The 21,055-nt window shown below is 50.8% G+C and overlaps 1 protein-coding gene across 25 annotated transcripts in view; it reads right to left on the reverse strand.

The window, feature by feature from the left end:
- Positions 1–21,055, reverse strand: part of Iqsec1 (IQ motif and Sec7 domain ArfGEF 1) — a 319,742-nt gene that overhangs the window by 81,817 nt on the left and 216,870 nt on the right. For 3 of the 25 annotated variants that reach the window (XM_087659276.1, XM_087659280.1, XM_087659261.1), the window contains exon 1: positions 13,501–13,578. Coding sequence is in view for 4 of the 9 variants with exons in the window: in NM_001408959.1 (NP_001395888.1) it covers positions 19,696–19,763 (68 nt within the window). In the remaining 5 variants the exon portion in view is untranslated. 25 annotated transcript variants of the gene reach the window in all.

A 21,055-nucleotide genomic window follows, 5' to 3' on the forward strand; every position in this document is an offset into this window, starting at 1 on the left:
AGGGATGGAGAGAATCTGCAGCCGAGAGAGAACATGGAGGCTGACGTTAAGATTCCACACTGTACCTTTACAGGTCATTATGAATGTTTTTTTTTTCATCTTTATTAACTTGGATATTTCTTATTTACATTTTGATTGTTATTTCCTTTCCCAGTTACGAATGTTCTTAAGGGATGGAGTGTACAGAGCTTTGTATGTTTAGGTGGGCAATTATATCTTATCAACTGGATCAGAGATTACTGTGTTGTGTGTTCTTTCTTGTGCCAATTTGACTTTGGGAGAGTGTGTGGTGGCAGACACACTGGGCCGCCACACAGTTGGGGTGTGTTTCTGCCAAGATATCTAGCAGATATCTTGGGGCACTGCGGTGACAGACATAGCTGGGTAAAAGACAGTCCTTAATATAATTTTACAACAACAACCCTTCCTCAGAAGATGGAGGGAGGGAGAAAGGGAGGGGAAAGCAAAGGGAGGAGAAGTTTGATGTAAAGAACCTGATTGGGGCAAATGCCGAAATAAAAGCATGGCTTGTATAAACTTCATTTGGACTGTGGTGATGCTGAACTGTTGAATGTCTTACTCTTATGAAAAAAGACTGGAGTGTTACTTAGGGGTAAATGTCTTACTACACATTTTCTGTGACTCTAAATGTGATCCCAGGCACGCACGCACGCACACACACACACACACACACACACACACACACACACACGCGCGACTTCAAATTAATTAGTTCAAAAGAATTAAATATAATATCAATCAAAATAATTAATTCAAAATTCTTACAACTCGAAGGATTCAAGAATAAAAAAAAATACAGCCAGAACTCAGCTAAATCGTACATTGCTGCAGGGAGAAGCAATGGTGGTGAGCAAAGGTCATGGGGCGTGGGGATGGTGGTGGGGGTGGGGGTGGAGGTCTCAGCTTATCACTCCACTTGTCTGATAGATCACAGAGAAGATATGACCAGAGGTCAGTATGGTGATACATTTCTGGCTGCCACTCAGAGAATATTTAGTGAGTGCCTTCTGTGTGCATAACCCTACACACACACACACACACACACACACACACACACACACACACACACACATACACACACACTGCCCTTCTGGTGCTGAGATGCAGCCTAGTTAGGGAGGGCTGTGTAGCAGGAAGAGAATATTGGCAACCCACAGCAACACCTTGCCCCATACTCATACCAGCCCAGCATCCTGGAGAGTAGTGACTTATATCTTGACTCATTTCTGCCTCATGGCCCAAGATTATAAGGAAGTCAAATTTTGTAAAATTCTCCCAGAGGCCCTGTGACCTCAAGCTTAGTGAGGGCCATTGGGGATTTGGCTGGGGTTTGTTTCCCAAAGGAGCACAAGGTAGACACTTGGTTCCCTTTACAACAGCGCTAAGAGATAGTAGGGACCTTTGAGATTTGATAGTTGGGGCATAGCCCTAGGAAGAGGTTAATGCTCTCTTGGGGCTGTAGTTATTGGGAATCAGCTTGTGCATTGTAAAACGAGGTCCTTAGCCTTTCTGTACTCTAGCCAATCCACTCGTCCACCATATTGTGACCAAACTGAGGCCCTTACCAGACACTGACCCCATGATGCTTGGATCTTCTGCTACTAGAATTCTGAGCTAAACAAACCCCTTTTCTCAAACAAACACCCTTCTTTTCTTTATAGAGTATCTCATTTCAGCTATTTGGTTATACCAGTCCAGAGACAAAAGCTCTGCGCAGAGAGCAGTGCGTGCTCAGAGCAATCTCCTGGCCAGTAAAGTGAGAACTGTCTGTAGGAGCAAATACAGGGTTAGGTAGGAGAGCAGTTAAGGGCTGAGGGTTGAGGTGTGATGTCATGTGTCAGGGCAGGGTTGGGAAGTGGCAGATGACACCTCACCTCCCTCCCTGCACAGAGCACAGTGGCCGACCAGCCTGAGCTCTGGCCTCCAGAGGACCCAACAGAGCTTCCACCCTACCACACAGCTGACACTTCTCAGAGATTCTAGTTCCTGGAGGCTTGGGGATTCCCAAGCCGGGAGCCTTGACTTATTTTAAGGAATCTTGCATCCCATATGTACAGCCAACAGTGTGGCAGACCAAACAAACACTGCTTTTCACATGCTGACATCCTTCAAACCCAAACACACCCGCTGCATTGCCAGCTGCAGTCTCCCTAAACCGGGTCTTCAGTTAAGCTCTATGTGAGGGGAGGGGGGGGCGTCTCACAGTTTCCTATGAAAAGCAGCCAAACTCCTTTCCTGGAAAAGCCTGCCCAGGCAGATGGGAGGCTCACTTGCTCCACTGCAGGGCAGCAAAAGATCAAAGGGAGGGTTTGCTTCGGTGGGTGAGGCCAGCCATGGGTGGGAGGCTGCAGCTGAGGCTCTGGAACCCTAAGGAATTTGGGACCTGGTAGCCAATTTACCTGCCCCCCCCCCACAGACCAAGAGCCCCTTCAGTCAGGGTTCAGCCCAGGTTGTCATTTGGAGGCTAAGTGGCCAGCACAGGGCCTGGGTGGTGATGAAGGCATGAGACCAAGGGCTAGCGCTGACAGTCAATGCCAAGCTTTTCTTCTCCTATTTCTTCGCATGTAGCCACCGAGCTCTTATCATGTGACCCAGAAACGGAGGCTTTAATTTTTTTTCATTTAAATATCAACATAAGACTGTTAGCTAATGGTCTGTGCAGTTGACCTGAAGAAACAGAAAAGTGAAGAGGCCCTGGAGGTAAGTGGCTCTTAGATGCTCTGCCCATCCGGGGGGGGGGGGGTGTCTGGGGGTCTGGGGTCCCTTCCTCCCAGCACAGGCTGCAGCACCTGACACTGATGGACCTCGCTGGACATTTAATGCTGCTGAGTGGAGCAGCACACAGAAGAAACACGCTAAGGTTTGAGTGACTGAAGTGTAATCGTACCAGGGTAACATTTGGTTTTGTGAACAAAACTTGCATAGCCTGTGTGACACAAGGCTTCTACGGCATCCTGTTGAAAGGCATCCCACAACTGCAAACTATGGCCACAGATCCCCCTCCTAGCATCCATGTCTTCCCATGGTGGGGGCTGGCCTGTCCTATAACCCAGAGGTAGGACCAAGTTATAGAATGTGGTAGAAGCTCTAGTCATAGTGGATCCCTGGGCTAAGTCTGGGAGCTTGTGGCACACACCTCTCTGCTTGCTGCCCTAGGACTGTAGTAGATTCAGAAGGCAGGGGCCTGCATGCCTTTAGGAGACCACACAGAGGGGGAGGGGGAGGGGGTGCTGCCGTGTGAAGTGTCATTTGCCATTGAGAGGCCATATGGAAGTTGATGAGGAAAAAAGTCTGAGATGGCTTAGACTTAGTTGCAAGACCAGAGGATAGGACAACAGTTTTGAGTAAAACAAAATTACTATCACTCCTAACAACCACAAACTGCTCCATACTCCTAAAACTATGTTGAAACCCTAAGCACTACGCCCAGGGTATATCTCAGTGGCAGAGCACTTACTGAGCATGCACATGACCCCGGAACCACAAAAAGTACCCCCCCAAAAAAAACACGTGGTGAGAGGATCATAGGGTAAATCCCACCCTACTTCACCTGCCCTCACCCAGAAGCAAAGGGTTCCTTTATGGACTGTCTTCCAGCCCCAAGGAGTCCCACTCTCTGCCTGTTCTTTCCCCTCCCCATCCTGTCCTAGCAGCTGTGGGTTCCACTTTACACTCCTAAGGAAGACTCTCCGTTTTGGTCTGGTGGATGGATTCCATCTGCCTCCTTGACCTACGGCTGATGTTCTGGGAGCTCACTCCAGGACCTGGCTCTACAAGTCCTTTAACGTCAGACATTCTTCTTTCCTCTCAAGAGTGCAGGTGCAGTAAGGGATCCAAGAGGCTCTGCTAAAAGACACTATCCTCTGGCCGTGTTTGTTGGGCTGTCTCTTGCCTTCTAATCTATCTGGCCTTCCTGGGAGACCAGCTGAAAATGGCAGATGCCACATCACAGACCACTGCTATTTCAAGCCATAGCACCCCACAGCTTGTTATGCAGCAGCAGTTAGCCCTTGAGAATTCACCACTGACTTCCTGTGATGCCTATATCAGGGCACCTGTTTGTAGAACTGAGACCCCGAAGCATCGACTATGCTTTGGGCCAAGAGCAGTCTTCACAACCTCAGGGAACTCACACATTTTTAAACAAACTGTTCACCCACACAGCCAGAGCAAACTGGGGGAGATGCTGGGGTTGCTCTCTGAGTCCAGCTCCAGTTGACATGCAGATGAGTTTTGGTGGGCAGCAGCCTCATGGACCAGCTTCTTCTGGAGCCTCCCAAGTAAATGGCACAGTCTGTGTCCTAATGGAAATCTTTGTCCATCTCACAGATGGAGAAACAGCCCAAGAGGCTGGAGACCCTGTCTACAGTCATTCTTCCGTGGATTTGTCTTCCTCTGAATCTGGCCCTTCTGGCCTTCCAGTTCACAGCTGTGTGCATGAGAAGAGGCCAGAAAAGGTGAGGGATAGTGTGTCATCAGTCCCTGATTTCTGACTTACTGAGCTTGCAGGGGACATGGACCACTCTGAAGAATGCTGGGGGCTGCTAGCAAAGGGGCATCTTCCAGACAGACCAGATGGATACCAGCTTTGGGTCAGGTAGGAACTAATTCTCAGAAACTGCCCCAGGCCATTGTGATCTTGCAGATGGGGGAGAGGTGTCACTACCTGGCTGCAGCCAGAGGGAAGGGGGTGGAAACAGTGAGTTTGGTTTGATATGAAAATACTGGAGTCTCTTTTAAGTCAGTGTTTGGGACACACACCCTCAACCTCGAAGGAAAGATCAGTTCTGAATTCAAATTCTGATGCTGCTACTTCCCAGAATTTAGAAAAGAATTCTGCAACACACCTGGCTGGCTCAGTTTCCCCAGCTGCAAAACAAGATCAAAGCTAGTACTGGGAGTATAGGCCTATATAGTTCAGCCACTGAGACACTGAAGAATCACAAGTTCAAGACTAGATTGGGCTACAGAAAGAATTTGAAGCCAGTCTGAATAAGTTAGTGAGAAGTAAAAAAAAGATAGCTGAGCCTAGCACTTGCGAAGGCCCTATATTTAATCCCCACTACTGAAAACCCAAAACCAAAATTAAAACTAGATATCAATAAAGAGATGAGATTTGCCATGAGAAATCAATGAGGCTTCCCCCCACCCCCAGCTTGGCCTCAAACCTAAAGTAATTTTCTTCCCCCAGCTTCCAAAGCAAATTTGGTGAGCCATCAACACCCAGGACTCTGGCGAAGCTGTGGCTGGACTAATCCTTATACAGATGAGAGCTGGTTGCACATTCAACAACCCTGTGGTACAGGCAGGGCAGGGTGGTACTTGCTAGCTCCAGCCCATCCTAGCTGTGGGCAAGGCTAAGAGAGAAGGATATCTTGAGCCCAGAAAAAAAGGGTAGAGGAAAATGGAAACAGGAGGAGAAGAGAAGATCCAGGCCTGGTAGTACAGGGAGGGCAAAAGCACTGACAGCAATTTGAGGTCATGTGGTTAGTGGTAGGGTGCTTATCTACCAAGCCTAAGGCCCTGGATTCTACTTTCAGCACTGTGAATAAAATAAAATAAAATAAAATAAAATAAAATAAAATAAAATAACTAAAAGCAAAATCCAATCCCTGGTTGTCCACAACCTTTCTGGAGGTCCTTTACTCCTGCCCTGCCCCTGCCCTTCACTTCTCCCTGGTGGCCCAGTGGGTGGAGCTCACCCTTATCTCTGTCCTGACTCTGAAAGCAGATGAAGCAACAGGATTGAAGCTGAGGCTGAGCTGACTGCCTCTCCCTGTTCTGGGTCCCACCCCTTACCTCATCCCTTTGGCTTGGGTTTATCATGCTCTGTTTTAAGTACCCAGCTTGCACTGTTCCCCCTCAAACACTCTCACAGGACACTCTAACAAGATGGTTCTCAACCTTCGTCATGCTGTGACCATTTAAAACAGTTCCTCAGGTTGTGGTGACCCCCAACCGTAAAAATATTTTCAGTGCTACTTCATAACTATAATTTTGATACAATTATGAATCATCGTGTAAATATCTGTTTTCCGATGATCTTAGGTGACCCCTGTGAAAGGATCATTCAACCCTCAAGGGGTCTGGACTTATTGGGAAACCCTGCTTTAAGTGATGATGGAACAAACGGCTAGGTGACTTCTCAAAGCCCTTCTAGCCCTGGCTTCTCAGGATATACCCTGGGGGAAACAACTGAGAACAGACTTTGTAGTCTTCAAACCCTTGGATCCTGTCCAGCGGAAGAGCAAGTCAAACCTTCCCTGGAACACCACATTTTGCCATGTAGGGAGCTAGCACAGGGCTACATCCTGAGGTGTTTGTATCTGTAACTACTGGGTTTCGTGCAGCCAAGAGAATTCCCCTTATCCTCAACATAAAGGTAGCCAAACAGGCCCCTTAGCATCTGCAGATGTGGCACAGCCTTGGAAAGGTCATTCAAAAGTGCCATAGCTGGGCTCTTCTTTTGAGCCATGCATTCATGGTATCCAAGAGGAACTTGGACTTATCTAGAGGACTCTAGTATTTCAGCTCTGGGATTTCTTGTTGGACACAAATGCCCACCCTTCATGGCACAAACTTCTTTTCAAAACCAATTAGTCTTTTCAGACCAGTTCTCAACATGTCCAGCAGAGTCCACATGCCAAAAAGTCCCACATGATGTCACTAGTACCACAGTGAAGCAAGAATGGGGTATAAAAGTACAGCCCACAGTACCTGGCAGATACAGGCTGCCAGCCACAGCCATGGCTCTTACTGTGCTGCAGGAAGCCAGCACCAGGAAGAAACAGTGGCCTGTCCCGGAGCACATGACCCGGAGGCAGAGCTGGTCAGGTGACTTCTGGAGTCTATGTCTGAAGAGGAGACCTGGTTGTTTATGGGATGCTGACATTGAGACTGATCTCCACTGCCTTCCTGGAGTATGGCTCTTCACAGCCCCCATCACCTTCAGTCTGGGGCTCCTGGGCCAGACAGGCTACCTCCCCATCACTGCAGCCAGAGTGCGGTCCTCTTCCAGTCTGTGCTGAGGCAACAAGGTGAGCACTCTCCAACAGTGGAGTGGCTCCAGATTCTGTGCCCAACTAGACATCCCCCAAAAGGATACGGCTGGAAGTCCCCAGTCCCTCTGTCCTTAGAACTTGAATTCCCCAGCTGGTCCTTCATCCAGTGTCTTCCTTCTTTCTGGATTCAGGTCCTCTGTGACCACCCAGGAAGCCATTCAAAACCACACTGCCCCATTTTACTCTGTGGTCCATTTCCTGAGCCCCAGATATTCCAAGAGGAAGGAGTTCCATTGTCTACCACCACCACTCTGGGCTCAACACAGAGGGCACTGAGGAGGTATTAACTAGGTACACTGTTGGCCAGATAACAACTCACTCAGCCTAGCTCCTGGAGCAGGAAGGTGGTGCTGAGGAAGATGCTTGGGTACCCACCCTGACAGGCAGGCGAATCCATCTGGGTCACACATTGGTTAACTTTTCTCACCTTTGTCAGGATGGTTATTAAGCCACTTTTTTTTCCAGATAAGTTAACCACGGCCCAGAAAAGTACCAAGGCCACTTAATTTGCTCAGGCAGAATGGAATTTGGGGCCAGCTTTCTAGGACCCATGCTATCTCCTACTCTGAAGCATGGAGGGTGTGACCCTTAGAGTCCATTACCCAAAGAGAGGAATCCTAAGTGCTTAAAGGCCCAGGCACTGGGCCAGAGTCTTTCCATGAGCCTCCTTTTCTGCTCTGGGAAGAATCACAGTTCAGATTTGTAAATGCTAACCTTAGGTCCAGAGTAGCTCAGTGACTTTTTGTAGATCACATAGCGAGGCAGCAGGCCACAAAGCAGTGGAAGCCCTACCAACAGCCTTTCCTGTGTTGTGACAGGGAAATGAAGCCTCAGTTTCCCCTTGTGTACTGGGGGTGTGGGCAGGCTGACCACTGACAGGACATGAGGTGATAAGGGAGGCGGGCCTCTCATCTTCTGCACGGGCTGAAAGGGGAAGTAGTGAGTAGCTGTTTCCCCATCTCCTCACCCCCACCCTGTCACAGCACCTGCAGGGTAGCACCTCTCTGGAACTAGTCTTCCAACCCCAGGAAACTCCCTCTGAAATGTCCCCAGTGTCATAACCCAATGTTGCTGAAGCTTCTAAGGTGGGAGCCTCAACCTGACACCTTCCTCCAAGGTGTAACAAGGTGCCGCAAGGTGTAACAGCCCAAATGTCCACAGCCTGTAGCTAGAGATACTGTTGGCTGGATGTAAAATAGTTTAGGTCCTCAAGGAGACAGTGGGTGAATCTGAAAAGCTTGAAACACTATAGTAGCAGAATAGGGTCCTTAAAATAAGACATCAACCTAGGAATTAAGTCAGCTTGTGGAGGAAGACTGGACGTCTTTAGTTGGACTTTATAACTAACAGTACCTACAGGAGAAAAGACCAGAGAACACAAACAGGCAAGGCAGACACTACAAAGAACCTAATCAGGCATATAAGCCCACCTCTATCCTCAGAGTAGTTTTCCTTTCTTATTCAACTGTCTCTATGTCTACTTCTAACCACTAGCCCCTTGTGCAAATATTCCTCTGCCCTGGGACACGAAGGCCTGGAATCCAGTGGCATATAAACTCGGAGCCCCAACTGCCATGGGCTTTTTGATTCTCTGACCTGCATGTCTAACTCTAAAGCCAATGATTCTCTCCAGCATGCCTTCTCCTGGAGGCCAATGAGATTTCTTCTAACTTGCCTATGCTGTTCTTTACTTAACCTGTAATAAGTTGTCCTGAGCTTCCTTTTGAGTCTTAACTTTAAATTCTTTCACTGCAAGACTAAGTTACCCCAGTTCCTCCAAGTAATACTAGGACCTATCCTCTCTGTCACAGAGCCCTGCCTGTCTCCAGCCCAGGGTCTGTCCAGCTAATCTATCCTCTGGCAAGTACCCCCAGGCATCCTGGAACACACTATGAATTGGGATGAGTTCAGATAACTCACTGGGATCAGGCTGGATCCAGATAAATTGTCAAGGAAGAAAGGTGAGCTAGCTAGGCTCTGGGGACCAAGCTAATTGGGACCTGAGGCCACTTGCTAACTGTAAACTTTCAGTCTCTCCAAGCCTAGGTTTTCTTACTTATAAAATGGGGACATCAGACTCTACTTTGGAGTGATGGCAAGGAATGACTCTGTGCACTGTCACTAGGCCTTCCAGGTCTGTAATTGATTCCATAAGATTGTCAGTTTGCAAGAACTTACCTAGTTGTCCAGTCTCTAGCCCAGGGTACTTGAATGCACTGGTTTTACGTTTGGACCAAGGATACAATAGGAGTCAGCTTATTCCAAGGCTAAGAAGAAAGCCCAAGGGCCAGACCAAACAGAGGCTGTCATATGGAAAAGCCCCAGGGGCCAGAGTGATGAGCTGCAAGCAGTGAAAGAAGGGAGAGACCCCAGCAACTGCACACAGATGGGACCCTGAACTCATCTGTACCAGGACCTCCTCAGGAACAGAAGGAGATAAACAGCCAGTGTGGAGTGACTTGTTCTTGAGTCACAATGGAAAGGACATAGACTGCTTGCTTGTTACAGGAGGAGCTAACATGCTGGACCTCTAGGCCTCACCAGACTTTCATTCTGAGCTTAATCTAGGTCCTCAGTGCACCCAAGCCCCATGTGACTCCAGAGGGATGGAAATACACCATGGTGGCAGGTGACCTGGCTACTCTGTCCAGGACCCTATATTAGCTTTCATCAGACCTGACTTCAATACCACTTCCTCCTGGAACCTTCCAGAATTTCTTCCCCAGCACCCGAAAGTGTCTTAAACATCTACCTCGGTGCCCCAGGAAAGGCTGCAGCTTTAGGGCAAAGGGCACTGGTTGATTTCTTTTTACTCTCAGGTTCCTTTGTCTCACTGTCAAGAACATCCGGGAGGTGACATACTGGAAACTCTGCTTTCACTTCAGGGTTTGCCATGCATTTGGCCTGACCACTACACAGGCTGAACTGGTACCTACCTCAGGACACTGGGCCTGAACCAGCTTCCTAGGGGGCTGAAGTCGGGGGCTGCAAAATGGTAACATTTAAGGACTCTAGCTCAAACTGAGACCCTGTCTCTTCTTGGGAATTAACAATCCAGATGTTTACTGCACTGTTGTCATGGCATTGCCCCTGAGATACCCCTGGTTGTTATATAACTCTGGGGTTGATCTCATTTCCCAGATGAGGAAACTGAGGCAGGCTTTCTTATCCCCTGTGAAGTGGGTCTCAGCCAGGGAACACACCATGTTCTTCCCCCCAGCTCCTCTTATCCCTGATGGGAGAAGACAATAGGATTCAATTAGCGCACAGGATTTAAACTCCGGTACTCAAAAGCAAGTATCTGTCCTTTGTCACTTCACCCTTCACTGGGCTTGGCTGTCTCCATGCCCTGGTTTCAGACCAACTGTGGCTGCCTTCGCTGTGGCTGTTGACAGAGGTTCTGCAGTTGGCCTGATGGGAAGGTATTTCAACATATTCCTGAACACATGCCTGTTCTGAGCATGATGACTTCCCTATATGTCACCTTCATGGGTGATGTCCCAGCAGCCACCTGATAGCAGTCAAGGCCACAGAACCTTACCAAAGAATGAATTCCAACCAAATCTAGCCCTGGATGCAGATACCACTGCCCATTCTCTACACAGGGGTGAGGAACCTTCAGTAGTAGCTACATGGCGCAATGGGGGAACTTACAGAGTGCTAGATAGATCCTCGTATACAGTAGGTGCCCACTAAATGTTTATTCTCTCTTTATAGCCCCATTTGGGGCCTCTCCTTTTCACAAAGATGGGGACAAAATCCATCACTTTGTACCTGATGGGCCGGTGTCTAGCACTACATAGCACCTGGGCCTAGGGCTATCTTTCACTCCCATGCTGTAGTTCCACACCAGCTGTGGTGATGATGAAGCAGGGCTCCTGACTCAGCACAGGCTGGGCAGCCCATTCTGAGATCTGACTGGACACTAAGGAACCTGCTTCCTTGGTCTTTAATGCCTAGGCCAAATACCCTCCGTTGCATCGAAATGTAACACAATTGCTACCCACCCACCCCCACCCCCAGTCCAGGGAACTCCTGGGGAGCTCTTGTGAGAGTTTTGATGTTCCTCCTCTGGCCTGTTAGCTCACCCCTTCCTCAGCCCTGACTGCCCTGTGTGGCAATTTCCTCTTCCCCTACCTCCCCCAGGGCAGAGCAAACAACCTTATGGAGAAAAGTACATTGCTCACTAGCTGGCTTGTCACGGGGTGATGACACTGAATGGAAGGGGATGGCTAAGGTTTTCTGAATACTTGCCACATGCTAGGACCCGCCTACATAGAGACAGCCTGCCTCAGGGTGAACACAGTAGGAAAATGTGGAAAACACCAAATCTACCAGCAGAGCCAGTCACTGGATCCTGGAGCCCCTGAAGCAATCACCCCTCCACCTTTCAGTTTCTTGAACTCTCTCTGCTTAAGCCTGTATGGTTTGTGCCTTTTTCTCACTTGGAAGTAACAAGGTCCTCATGGCAAGAGACATGGTGTGTAACAAGGTCATAGAACCAATAAAACAGAGGAGCTGACATCCTGAATCTGGGCTGCTAACCTGCAGCCTGACCACAGCCCAGCACCCTACTTTGTGTGCCAGCTGGCAGCCTCCTCAGTGCCCCACTTGCTGGACTCGGCCTGGACTCACCTTCTGTTTGGCCAGTCCTGCTACCTCTGTCCTGGAATTTCCAGAGTCATACTGGCTTGAATTTGGGACATGGGAGGGACCATGAAACAGAGACCATAAAGAGGGCCCCCACCACACACACAACAACTGGCCTCAGCAGACTCGTGACCAGCAGGTGCTTTCTCAAAAGCAATGTGGGACCATCAAAATAAAACTGATCCCTGTACCACCAGCCTTCTCAGATCCACCATGCTGCTGTTATTAGTTTAGTTTTGTTTGAGGACCCTAGGCCAGATGAGCAACTAGTTAGATCTAATTTATGGCCTTTTGTTAGTTCCATAGACAAGACGGTACCTTGGCATTCAGGAAGTACCCAATGAATGCTTGACATGAGATTTGATAAATTTAAGTGGATAATGTGCAAGACACTTTGCTTAGAGTCACAGTCACTGAAAGCTGAAAGGCTCCTGGTCCCACTTGCCTAGCTGACAGACAGAAGACTGAGGCAACTGTCTGAGGTCCTCGTGGATACTTGGTTGTTTTGGCTCACAGTCACGGCCTTTCTGACCTGTGCTCAGAAGGTCTTTTAGGTTGGACTGACATGGGTCTTAGGCACAGGAGCCTGCATCCAGTTTGGGCCCTGCAATCCCACAAAGGCTACATGAAGAACCCAACTCTCCAGGGTCCCCGGGGTTATCAGGAGAGTGTTGCTAGCTAAGCTCCAGAAGCAGCAAGGACTTCCTTACTCTCTCAGCTCAGCTTCCTCCACCAGCCTGGGGCTTCCGATGGGAGCCAGCCCTTGGCATATGGAAAAACAGACCCAGCAACAGGGAAGTGATGGAACATTCTCTCCTTCCCTGGCACCCATACAGAAGACTGCAAAGAAGGGAAGGCCTAGAATCTTTCCAGGTTTGCACTCCAGCTCCCAAACATCCACTAGCCAAATGGCACCAGACAGATGTCCCCACATCTCTGAGGCTTGCTTTACACAAAACATTGAAGCCTCCCTCTCTGGAGTATCATGACGCTGGATGGGATCTGGAAAGGGAACTTCCCTAGGGATGTAGATGAGTTCGGGCCCACCCCCTCACCAAAAAGTATTTCCCAAAGCACAGCATTACTCAGGGATTGTTCCTCCAAGACTCTCCTAGTCCCAGGATCCAGCCCCTATCCTGGCCTGGTTCAGAAAGAAATAAAGAAATGAAACAAGCTGAACTGCCATTGGTCAGGTGGCTCCGGATGGGGGTGGGGTGAGGGTGGGGCATGGGGCACCCGGAGGAAATATTCAGGGGTGTGGGTTGGGACTGTCCAAGGCAGGAACCTTAGACTAGGCCTGGCAAGGATTCCTTCTGCCCCAAGTCTCCAAACTTTATGCTCTGAGGAGTCAAGGGAGGGTGGCAGTGGGGACATAAAGAGTGTCATGCCATAAACCAGTGGCTCTGAGCCCCTAAGGGACTCAGTTTACTCAGCTATGGAGTAGGTATGGCCAAGGCCCCTTTCTCGGTAGCTGTGAGGTACTTGTACATGCCTGTAGTTAGGTAGGCCAATGGGTCTTGTGCAGCTCCTGGCCCATACTGGCCTATGTCCCTGAAGAGCTTTCCCTGTAGCTGATGCTGCCCTCAGGCAGTTGTGGGGAAGCACCTGGGTTCCAGAGCCTGGCTCAGACTCAGTCAATTGCAGAACAACTCAGAACAGCTACTAGAAACAGTGTAAACCTTCACAAGAGGTCCCATCTGCTGATCCTGTAGACTGCTGAGAGTCACCAGCCCCTCACAGGCTCCCAGATGAAGACAGTGGTACTCACGGTGTCACAGGGGAAGACTGAAGATCTCCCTGGAGCCAGTGCCTGACCTGCCTCCTTGGGCCCTGGGGACGAAGGACCTCAGCCCTCCCTACCAGGGGACCGCCCCACCACAACGCTGACGTTTAACTTCCTCTCTGGTCAGTCAGCATCCAGGAAGCTCCGCCCTGGGTAAGGGGGCCAGCACCCCGGAGCCCGTACCCACCCTGTACAAGATACTGCCCAGAGGGTTCCTTCAAGGCCTGGCCAGTTCAAACAGCCACACTGGACAGACAATAAATAATGCAGCTGCTCTCTGGCCAGCCTCCTATGACCTATCGCGTTTCGGGCCACTCGAGTTTCGGCCAGCCTGCTTTGTTCAGAATGCCAAGCCCCGGCTGGGTTTCTGGCCACGTGGGTACTATAGTCCCACTGAGGGCCAGTCTGAGCCTGCCTGACAAAGGCAAAGTAAGGTGGCTATACTGAAGAGAATGCCCTACTTACTCTGAAACCTGTTTGGGACCAATTGGGATTCAGGGGTGTCATTTTGCCAGAGCACAGTGACCATCCTCGTCTTCTAGGATCAGGAGGGTTCTCTGAGGCCTCCATGAATTAGAGACCCTGCCCCACACAAGGCCACACTGGAGAGTCTTCTCCATTGCCCCAGCTGGCTGTGCTGACCTCCTTAGGACCACAGCCAAGCCTGCATCCAGAGAGCTTTCACCTCACATCAAAACCCCCATATTGCTGCTCCGAGGCCGAATGCAATTGGCCCTGTCTGTATTGTCACTGTTGCTATCTGTAGCCTGCACTGTCTGTCTCCCATGAGGACAGTGTTTCCTAACTAGACAATGGCCATCATTGTTACCTTGTGCCTCCCTCCCTGCAGTGGTCTCATTCCTTCATGGAAGTGGATTGTCTAGAAACCTCAGGTACTGTCTCTCTACCCCAAAACTATGCATGTCCTCCTCAGGGGCTGGCCCCACCCACTTCCTTCCTCACTCCTGCTTGACTGCCTGGCTTCCAACTACATCTGTAAACACACAGGTGGCTCCTGCCTCAGGGTCATTGTACCTGGTATGCCCTCTGCCCAGAGGGTCTTCTCCAGCTCATTCTCTTGGTCAACCACCACTCAAGGCTACCTGCTCAGATCACTTTTTCTTTTCTCCCCTTCATAGTGTAGAAGTCATTTCATTCAGGGGTAATTCGCATACTTCGCTCAGTTAAAGTGGGCCCATAGATGCAGTATCTCCATGTCTGTCACCACATCCTAGTTCAGACTGACTCCCAAAACAAACCTGTACCTGTTTCTCTGTGCTTCTCCATGGCTAAGGCAGCCCCCACTCTGCTTTCCGTCTCTGTAGAGAAGTCTGTTCTAGAAACTTCTATGCATGGTGTGAGCACAGGGCCTTTGTGATGGCCCTCTTTCACTTGACGCATCTTCCAGGGTCAGCCAGGCTATAGCTGGGGTTGAGATTTTACTCCCTTTATGGCTGAAGGCATGTCACTCTTGCTACATCTTGGGCCCATTTATTCTGATAGAAGTCCTAAAGAGGATTTTTCTGGCTGACTTGCTAATCCTTGTCACCCTTCCACTTTTACTTTCTAGGTAGTGACCTCCATTTGATGACATCATCACCTGTCTGTTTCCTCCCTCTCCCATCTCTCTGCTCCTCAAGGCCTGGATATTCCACCTTGCACACTGCCACAGTTAAGCCCCTGACATATACTGAGCTGACACAGGGTAAGTACTCAGTGAATGCTCTGTATCCTGATAGAAAGAAGATGTGTCCCCATGAGGAGGGCCTGCTACTGGCCTCCCATCTGTGAGCTCTTAGAATAAGTGCTGTTTATATGTATGGCTCATCAAGAAGGGCCTTGGGCAAAAGAAAAAAGGTGGGCCTTAGGCCCCAGAGGTTCCTCTAGAGTGAACAATGGCCTTCTTAAAACAATGTTTGCCTGCCACCTGTGAGAATCTCTCCTGAGGTTCTGGTTTGGCACCTTGGTGGCACAGAGGGGATTGATTATACTTGTGTACTGAGATTCAGTAGGGCCTAGGTGGGAGCACAGCCCTACCATCCGGGAGTTCCAAGCCAGCATGGCCTATGCAGTAAATATATGTATGCCTCAAAACTAAAAACACGGGAGAGGGGTAGACAGTAGAACACTGGAGCAGGGGGACCTGTAGGGCTGAACCCAAGTGGGAATGGGTATAGTACTGAGGGAGGAAAGAAGGAAGTGTCCCCACTCTGCCTCCAGTCTCCTCCCCTGGCCCAGACTCAGCTCAAACTGTGCTCAAGGGCACAAGACTGCCTAAGCTATGTCCAGGAGAGGAGGAGTCAGGTGAATTCTGGCCACTGTGGCCTCATCAGGATGGGGCAGCAGGTAGGTTGGGGGCCCAGAGTACAGAGCCAACACTGCATACCCAGCAAGGAGAAGGACCATAACAGCAAGGCAGGAGGAAGAAGCAAGTGGGAAAGAGGTTCCCCTTGTCATAGGTTCCCTGAGGCAGGCAGGGATGGGAAGAGGACAGGCTCAGGGCCTCCTGTGCAGGGCACCAGATGGCTGATTGCCCCAGCAAACTCCTGGGACACTTTCAGGGCCTAGATGCCATCTGCTCCCGGCCCTCCTGCCCAGAAACAGCTGCAGCAGGAGGGGAGAAGGGTCTACAAGGCCTGGGCAGGTCTGCTTCTCTGATGCATCCTAGTCAGCACTGTGTATCCAGGGGCAGCCTGGCCTAGGAGACACCACTGCTTCTTGAGCTTTCAAGGGACAAACCCATTCTTGCCCAAATATACCAATATGTGACTGCCAGGCTTGAGGCTGAGAATTCTGTCTGATTGGACAGAGGGTGAGGATAAGATCTTTGGGGGAATAAGCTGACTGTTCTAGTTTGCTTTCTGTTGTGATAAAACATTCTGAACAAAAGCAACTTGGGGGGTGAGAGGGTTTATTTGAGTTACAGCCCATCAACAAGGAAGTCCAGGCAGTAACTAAAGCAGGAGCCTGGAGGAACACTGCTTCCGGGTTTGTTCTCACCAGTTTGCTCAGCTACTTTCCTTACACAGCTCAGGCCCACCTTCCTGTGGCATCAAGCACAGTGGGCTGGGCCCTCCTTGTAGCAATCAGCAATAAAGAAGATGCTCCACTGACACAGGCACAGGGCAACTTGACCTGGGTCCCTCTTCCCAGGTGACTCTAGAGTTACATCAAGTTGACAGCTAGAGCTGACTACAGCACTGAAGTTATGGCCTGATGGGAGACATACCAAGGCTATGGCCTGTGGGGGGCAGGCTGCGATACAGCCTGATGAGGTATGGGGTAAGGGCATCCTCACAGAGAAAGGGGGCAGGGCTGAGCACTTGCTGAAGGCCACTTAGAGTACTAGTCACCAACTAGGGGGCAGGGTTGTCAAAACAAAAACAATAGGTGACAAGTGACAGCCTCAGGTACCTCTTTACTGGGGCCAGCTTGCAGGGTTCCTGCCACTGCCTTCCAAATGTCTCCAATATGATTTTCACAAGGCTAAGCCAAGTTTCTAACTCAAGTGCTCCCTTCTCTTTCTCTCTCACAACTGCCTCAGCCCTGACTGAGACTTGAGAAAAGGAGGTGAGAGGAAGCGAGTCACACCTATGTGCTCCACTGGCACCATCCACCAGAGCCCACTGCTAATCTTGCCCTGGAGCTCGGCTCAGTTTACTTCTCTCCCTGAGTGTGGAATCAGCAAAGTCCAGCAACAACCAAAGACAGATCTTCTACGTGCCCAGGCACTGGACCCAGATGGCCCTGGACTCCTGGTGTCCTGCCTAGGAGCCAGCAGGAGCCAGTGTGGCCCTCACAGAGACCTTGCCTTGGAGCCTCGGATCCCCTTGGCAGCTAGCCAGGGCCGGCAGCAGCAACAGCTCTAAGTACACCTCATGCTTTTCCAGATGTGAGTGGGATCCAGCCAGGGGTGACAGGCTCAGGCGGAGGGGAATCTGAAGACGTAAGTGGAAAAGTATGTGCTGTCCCATCACAACCCTCTAATTTGTCCCCCAGCAGCTGCCAGCTCTGCCCCACCACAGATCTGCGGATTTGGGTCTCCCCTGGTTGGGATTGCCCCAAAGCCTGCTTGGACTGGCTCACTTCATATCTGCCTATGGGGAGTGGCCTCCACTTTCTGGGGATGGGAGGTGGGGATCTGGAAAGAATACACTAATCCTGAACAGCCCCACCCCCAAGTGGCCTGGCCGATCCTCCTCAGCTAAGCACAGGACACATGGTACCTTTGGGGGCTGAGTCTAGAACTAGGCAAACTCAGTGCAGATCACAGTGCTCACACCCACTTCAAGCTGCTCTTGCATCAAACAACAATGGGGAGGTGGCCTCACATCAGTGCCAACTACCAGTGGCCACAAGCATTCCCTACCTTCCCACAGGGAGTTCTACAATGTTCCCATTCTGTGGATGAGGAAACTGAGGCACAGGATGATCACTTGTACAGCTATTCAGAAGTGCAAGACACCGGGTCCTCCTCGTGCTGGCCCACTACATTCTTGAACAGGTCTGAGGTTTCTCCAGTGAGCCAACCCCTAGAAACTCCAGGAGAGAATGAGGCAGGAAAATCTATTGCAGTTGGTGTGACCAGAACATCAGGCACTTGATGGGTCCCTGCCTGGCCTGGCCTCTGAGCTACCCACCCAAGGAGGTCCATCATGGACCAAAGCAGGGGAAGGTGGCCAGTGACTCACTCGAGGGCAGGACTCGGCCTCTCCATTCCCACAGCCAGTTGGCATCCTTGTCCAAGCAAAATGCCTCCCAGTGTTGGCCTGGAAACTATAAATCTGTCTGGGCCCAAGGCCCACCATTCAGGGCTCTAGACAGTCTTGCCTTGTAGTAGAGTAACTGTGGCTACTGTGCATGCGTTTCTTGTTAAAGTGGGAGGGAACTGTGTTGCTGCATTTCCCCTTTTCCCTGGGCTTCTAGGGAGCTCAGCAGGCTTCACCTCAGCTGGAGTACCCAGGTGCTTGATACCTGTCTTAATCATCATAGTCATCTTCATCATCACCATGACATCTTATTCTGAATCATGCTCTTTCACTACTAGTATATTCTATATGGCAGCACAAGTATTTTGTGGAGGAAAGAAGGGGGTAGATAAAAAGGGAAAAGAGGAAGTAGAAGAAGGAGGGGAGAAGGGACAAGCAGAGGGGAAAAAAGGCAGGAGGAGGATAAAGAGGAGGAGTGTGTGCAGTTGACATACCAGTGAACCTGGAAAGAGTAAGGACCCTTTACCCCTTTATTCTTTATAAAACATTCTCTTTAAGTAAGATGCACATTCAAAACTCTAAGGTACATCCTCCCTGGTGGTACTTTTATGTCCCCTGCATGCAAAGTAGACACTGTGGTGCCATCTTCAAAGGAGAAAGCCCAGCCTTGCCTAAGATCCTATGGCTTCCAGCATTCTGCTCTAGGCAGGTCCTAACAGATGTGCTAGAAAATGGAGTCAAGCCCAGGTATCCCACCCCTTGCCCAGAAGAACCCTGTCCCTAGGTGGTCTCTCTTCAGAGGTTCTTAAAGCTCTGCTCTACCTTCCTCCCTGCTTTCTAAATAGGGGCAACTTCCAGGCACCTCCCACAGACCTCTGAGGTGATGGATGTAACTGTGGCTGCAGGTAATTACACTCAACACTGGCTGGTGGCTGCTGGCACTTGGGTCACATTTAATCCTCACACCAATACTAAAAGCTTCTTCACAGGGGTGGGGGTGGGGGCGTCAGTGTGCACACAGGTCTAAGAATGCTTAAGCCTGCCCTGAGTGGGCAGCCTGGCACCCGATTCTGTACTTTGCTCCTTGACATGGAGTGACATGGAAGGTAGAGAAACTGTCACTCACTGGACATTGAAGGAGAGAGTACCAGCCCTGTTCACCCAGGCATAACAGGCTCAGGGTGGACACCCAAGTGGCACTTCAAAGCCAGTGGTTGTTACATAACAAGTGCCTCCTGTTCACTGTACCTCAGGTGGCCCTCCCCAGGGGGCAGTGGTCAGCATATGCCCTGATCCTTGGACCACTCTCTTCCTGCTTCCCTCCCTGCCACTAGATACCACACTTCTCTGGAGAGTGCCAGGTTCAGCCTTTCTGTCTTCCATCCCTGTTCCCTCCCAAACCTCCAAACCATGCAGATCCCTCACCTGGCCCACTTAGGGCAAAGCCGCCTCCACACCCTGTCCCTGGTACCTGAGGGTCCTCACGGAGATGCAGTACTTCCACATGAGGCCCCACACAGCACCACCATCACCCTTCATGCCTGGATCAGTGAGGTGCAGTGGCTGGGGGGTAGGGGGTCCTTGCCACTGCCGTGGACCCTGGGCCTCCTCCCAGTCAAGGGATGGCTCTTGTCTTGAGCTCTCAGGTCACTTCCTTCTTCATGAGGATAAAAAAACAAAAGGTCCAAAGACAAGGAGAGGGGAGGCCTGACTCTCCCAGGCCACTGCAGGTTCCCGGCAGAGCTATCCCAGGCTGGCCTCTGTTGCTTCTGGAGGACCGGACCAGAGCTCCAGACCCTGGCGGCTGAACGTCCCTCACACTCCAGACCCCGTGGCTTCAGCACAACCTTGAGCCTGCCGCCTGCCAAGAGACAGGGGGTGGCAGAGGGCCAGGGGAGCAGTGAGTCACTGGGGCGGGACGGAGGGGGCGTCCACTGTGAGGGAAAGTGGGAGCTCTGGGAGCCCAGGGGCTGCCCTGTGCATCCAGAGGCCAGGGTGGGACTGGAGAGGCAGTACTGAGGGAGGGAGGCTGTGGAGGCAAGGGCGGGCCCACATCCTCCACCAGTCCCCAGAGGCCTAAACCCAACACCGCCCCATGGCTACAGCCCTGCCCACAGAACTGAGAAGGGTCTGCTCTGCCGCTGGCTCTAGAAGGAGCCTGGATAGAAAAGACGATCAAACTGGGACCATGCCTTAGGATAGCAGCCTGCTCCCGAGGACGCCATTGAACCCTGAGAGTTTCTCAGCTCCCGCCAGTTTACGCTTCGTTACTGATCACTAACTGTGTTCTCTCCTCTCTGGCCTGTGTTCTCCTAACATACAAGAGCTCTAGGAGCCTGGGGCACAGGGAGGAATTTCCAACAGGTATGAGCAAAACCATCTGCTTTTCTCCATAACCCATAAAGTGGATTTCCATAGCTCTGTCAAACATGTACAGAAACTAAGGCACACAAGTCAGAGGCCTGGAAAGGGGAATGAGCCCGAATGCCTGGCTCTAGATTCTGAATGCCAACCAACCGTCTATAGGCTTGATCCAGAGATGAGGCTAGACTCCTCTGGGGAGTGAACCATGGGGGGCTGGGCCCCTGGGGTCTTTCAGACTGGAGCCCAGCTGGAGCCCCACCCACCTGACAGCTGCTCAGGGCTGGGCCTAGGGCTGGCAGCTGGGGCTTCCCAGGCAGGAGCCCCTGGGGACAGTGACTCAGGCTACAGCCCACTGGAGGGCTTTTTTTTCCACCCACAACCCCCAGGAAGACCCCAAAGGGCAGGAGGCCTAGGGTCTGCAAATAACTGCCCTGTCGAGTGGGTACCAGAACACCAAGTCACTAGAG

This window comes from Rattus norvegicus, chromosome 4, assembly GCF_021556685.1.
Source record: "Rattus norvegicus strain SHRSP/BbbUtx chromosome 4, alternate assembly SHRSP_T2T, whole genome shotgun sequence".
Lineage (NCBI taxonomy): Eukaryota > Metazoa > Chordata > Mammalia > Rodentia > Muridae > Rattus > Rattus norvegicus.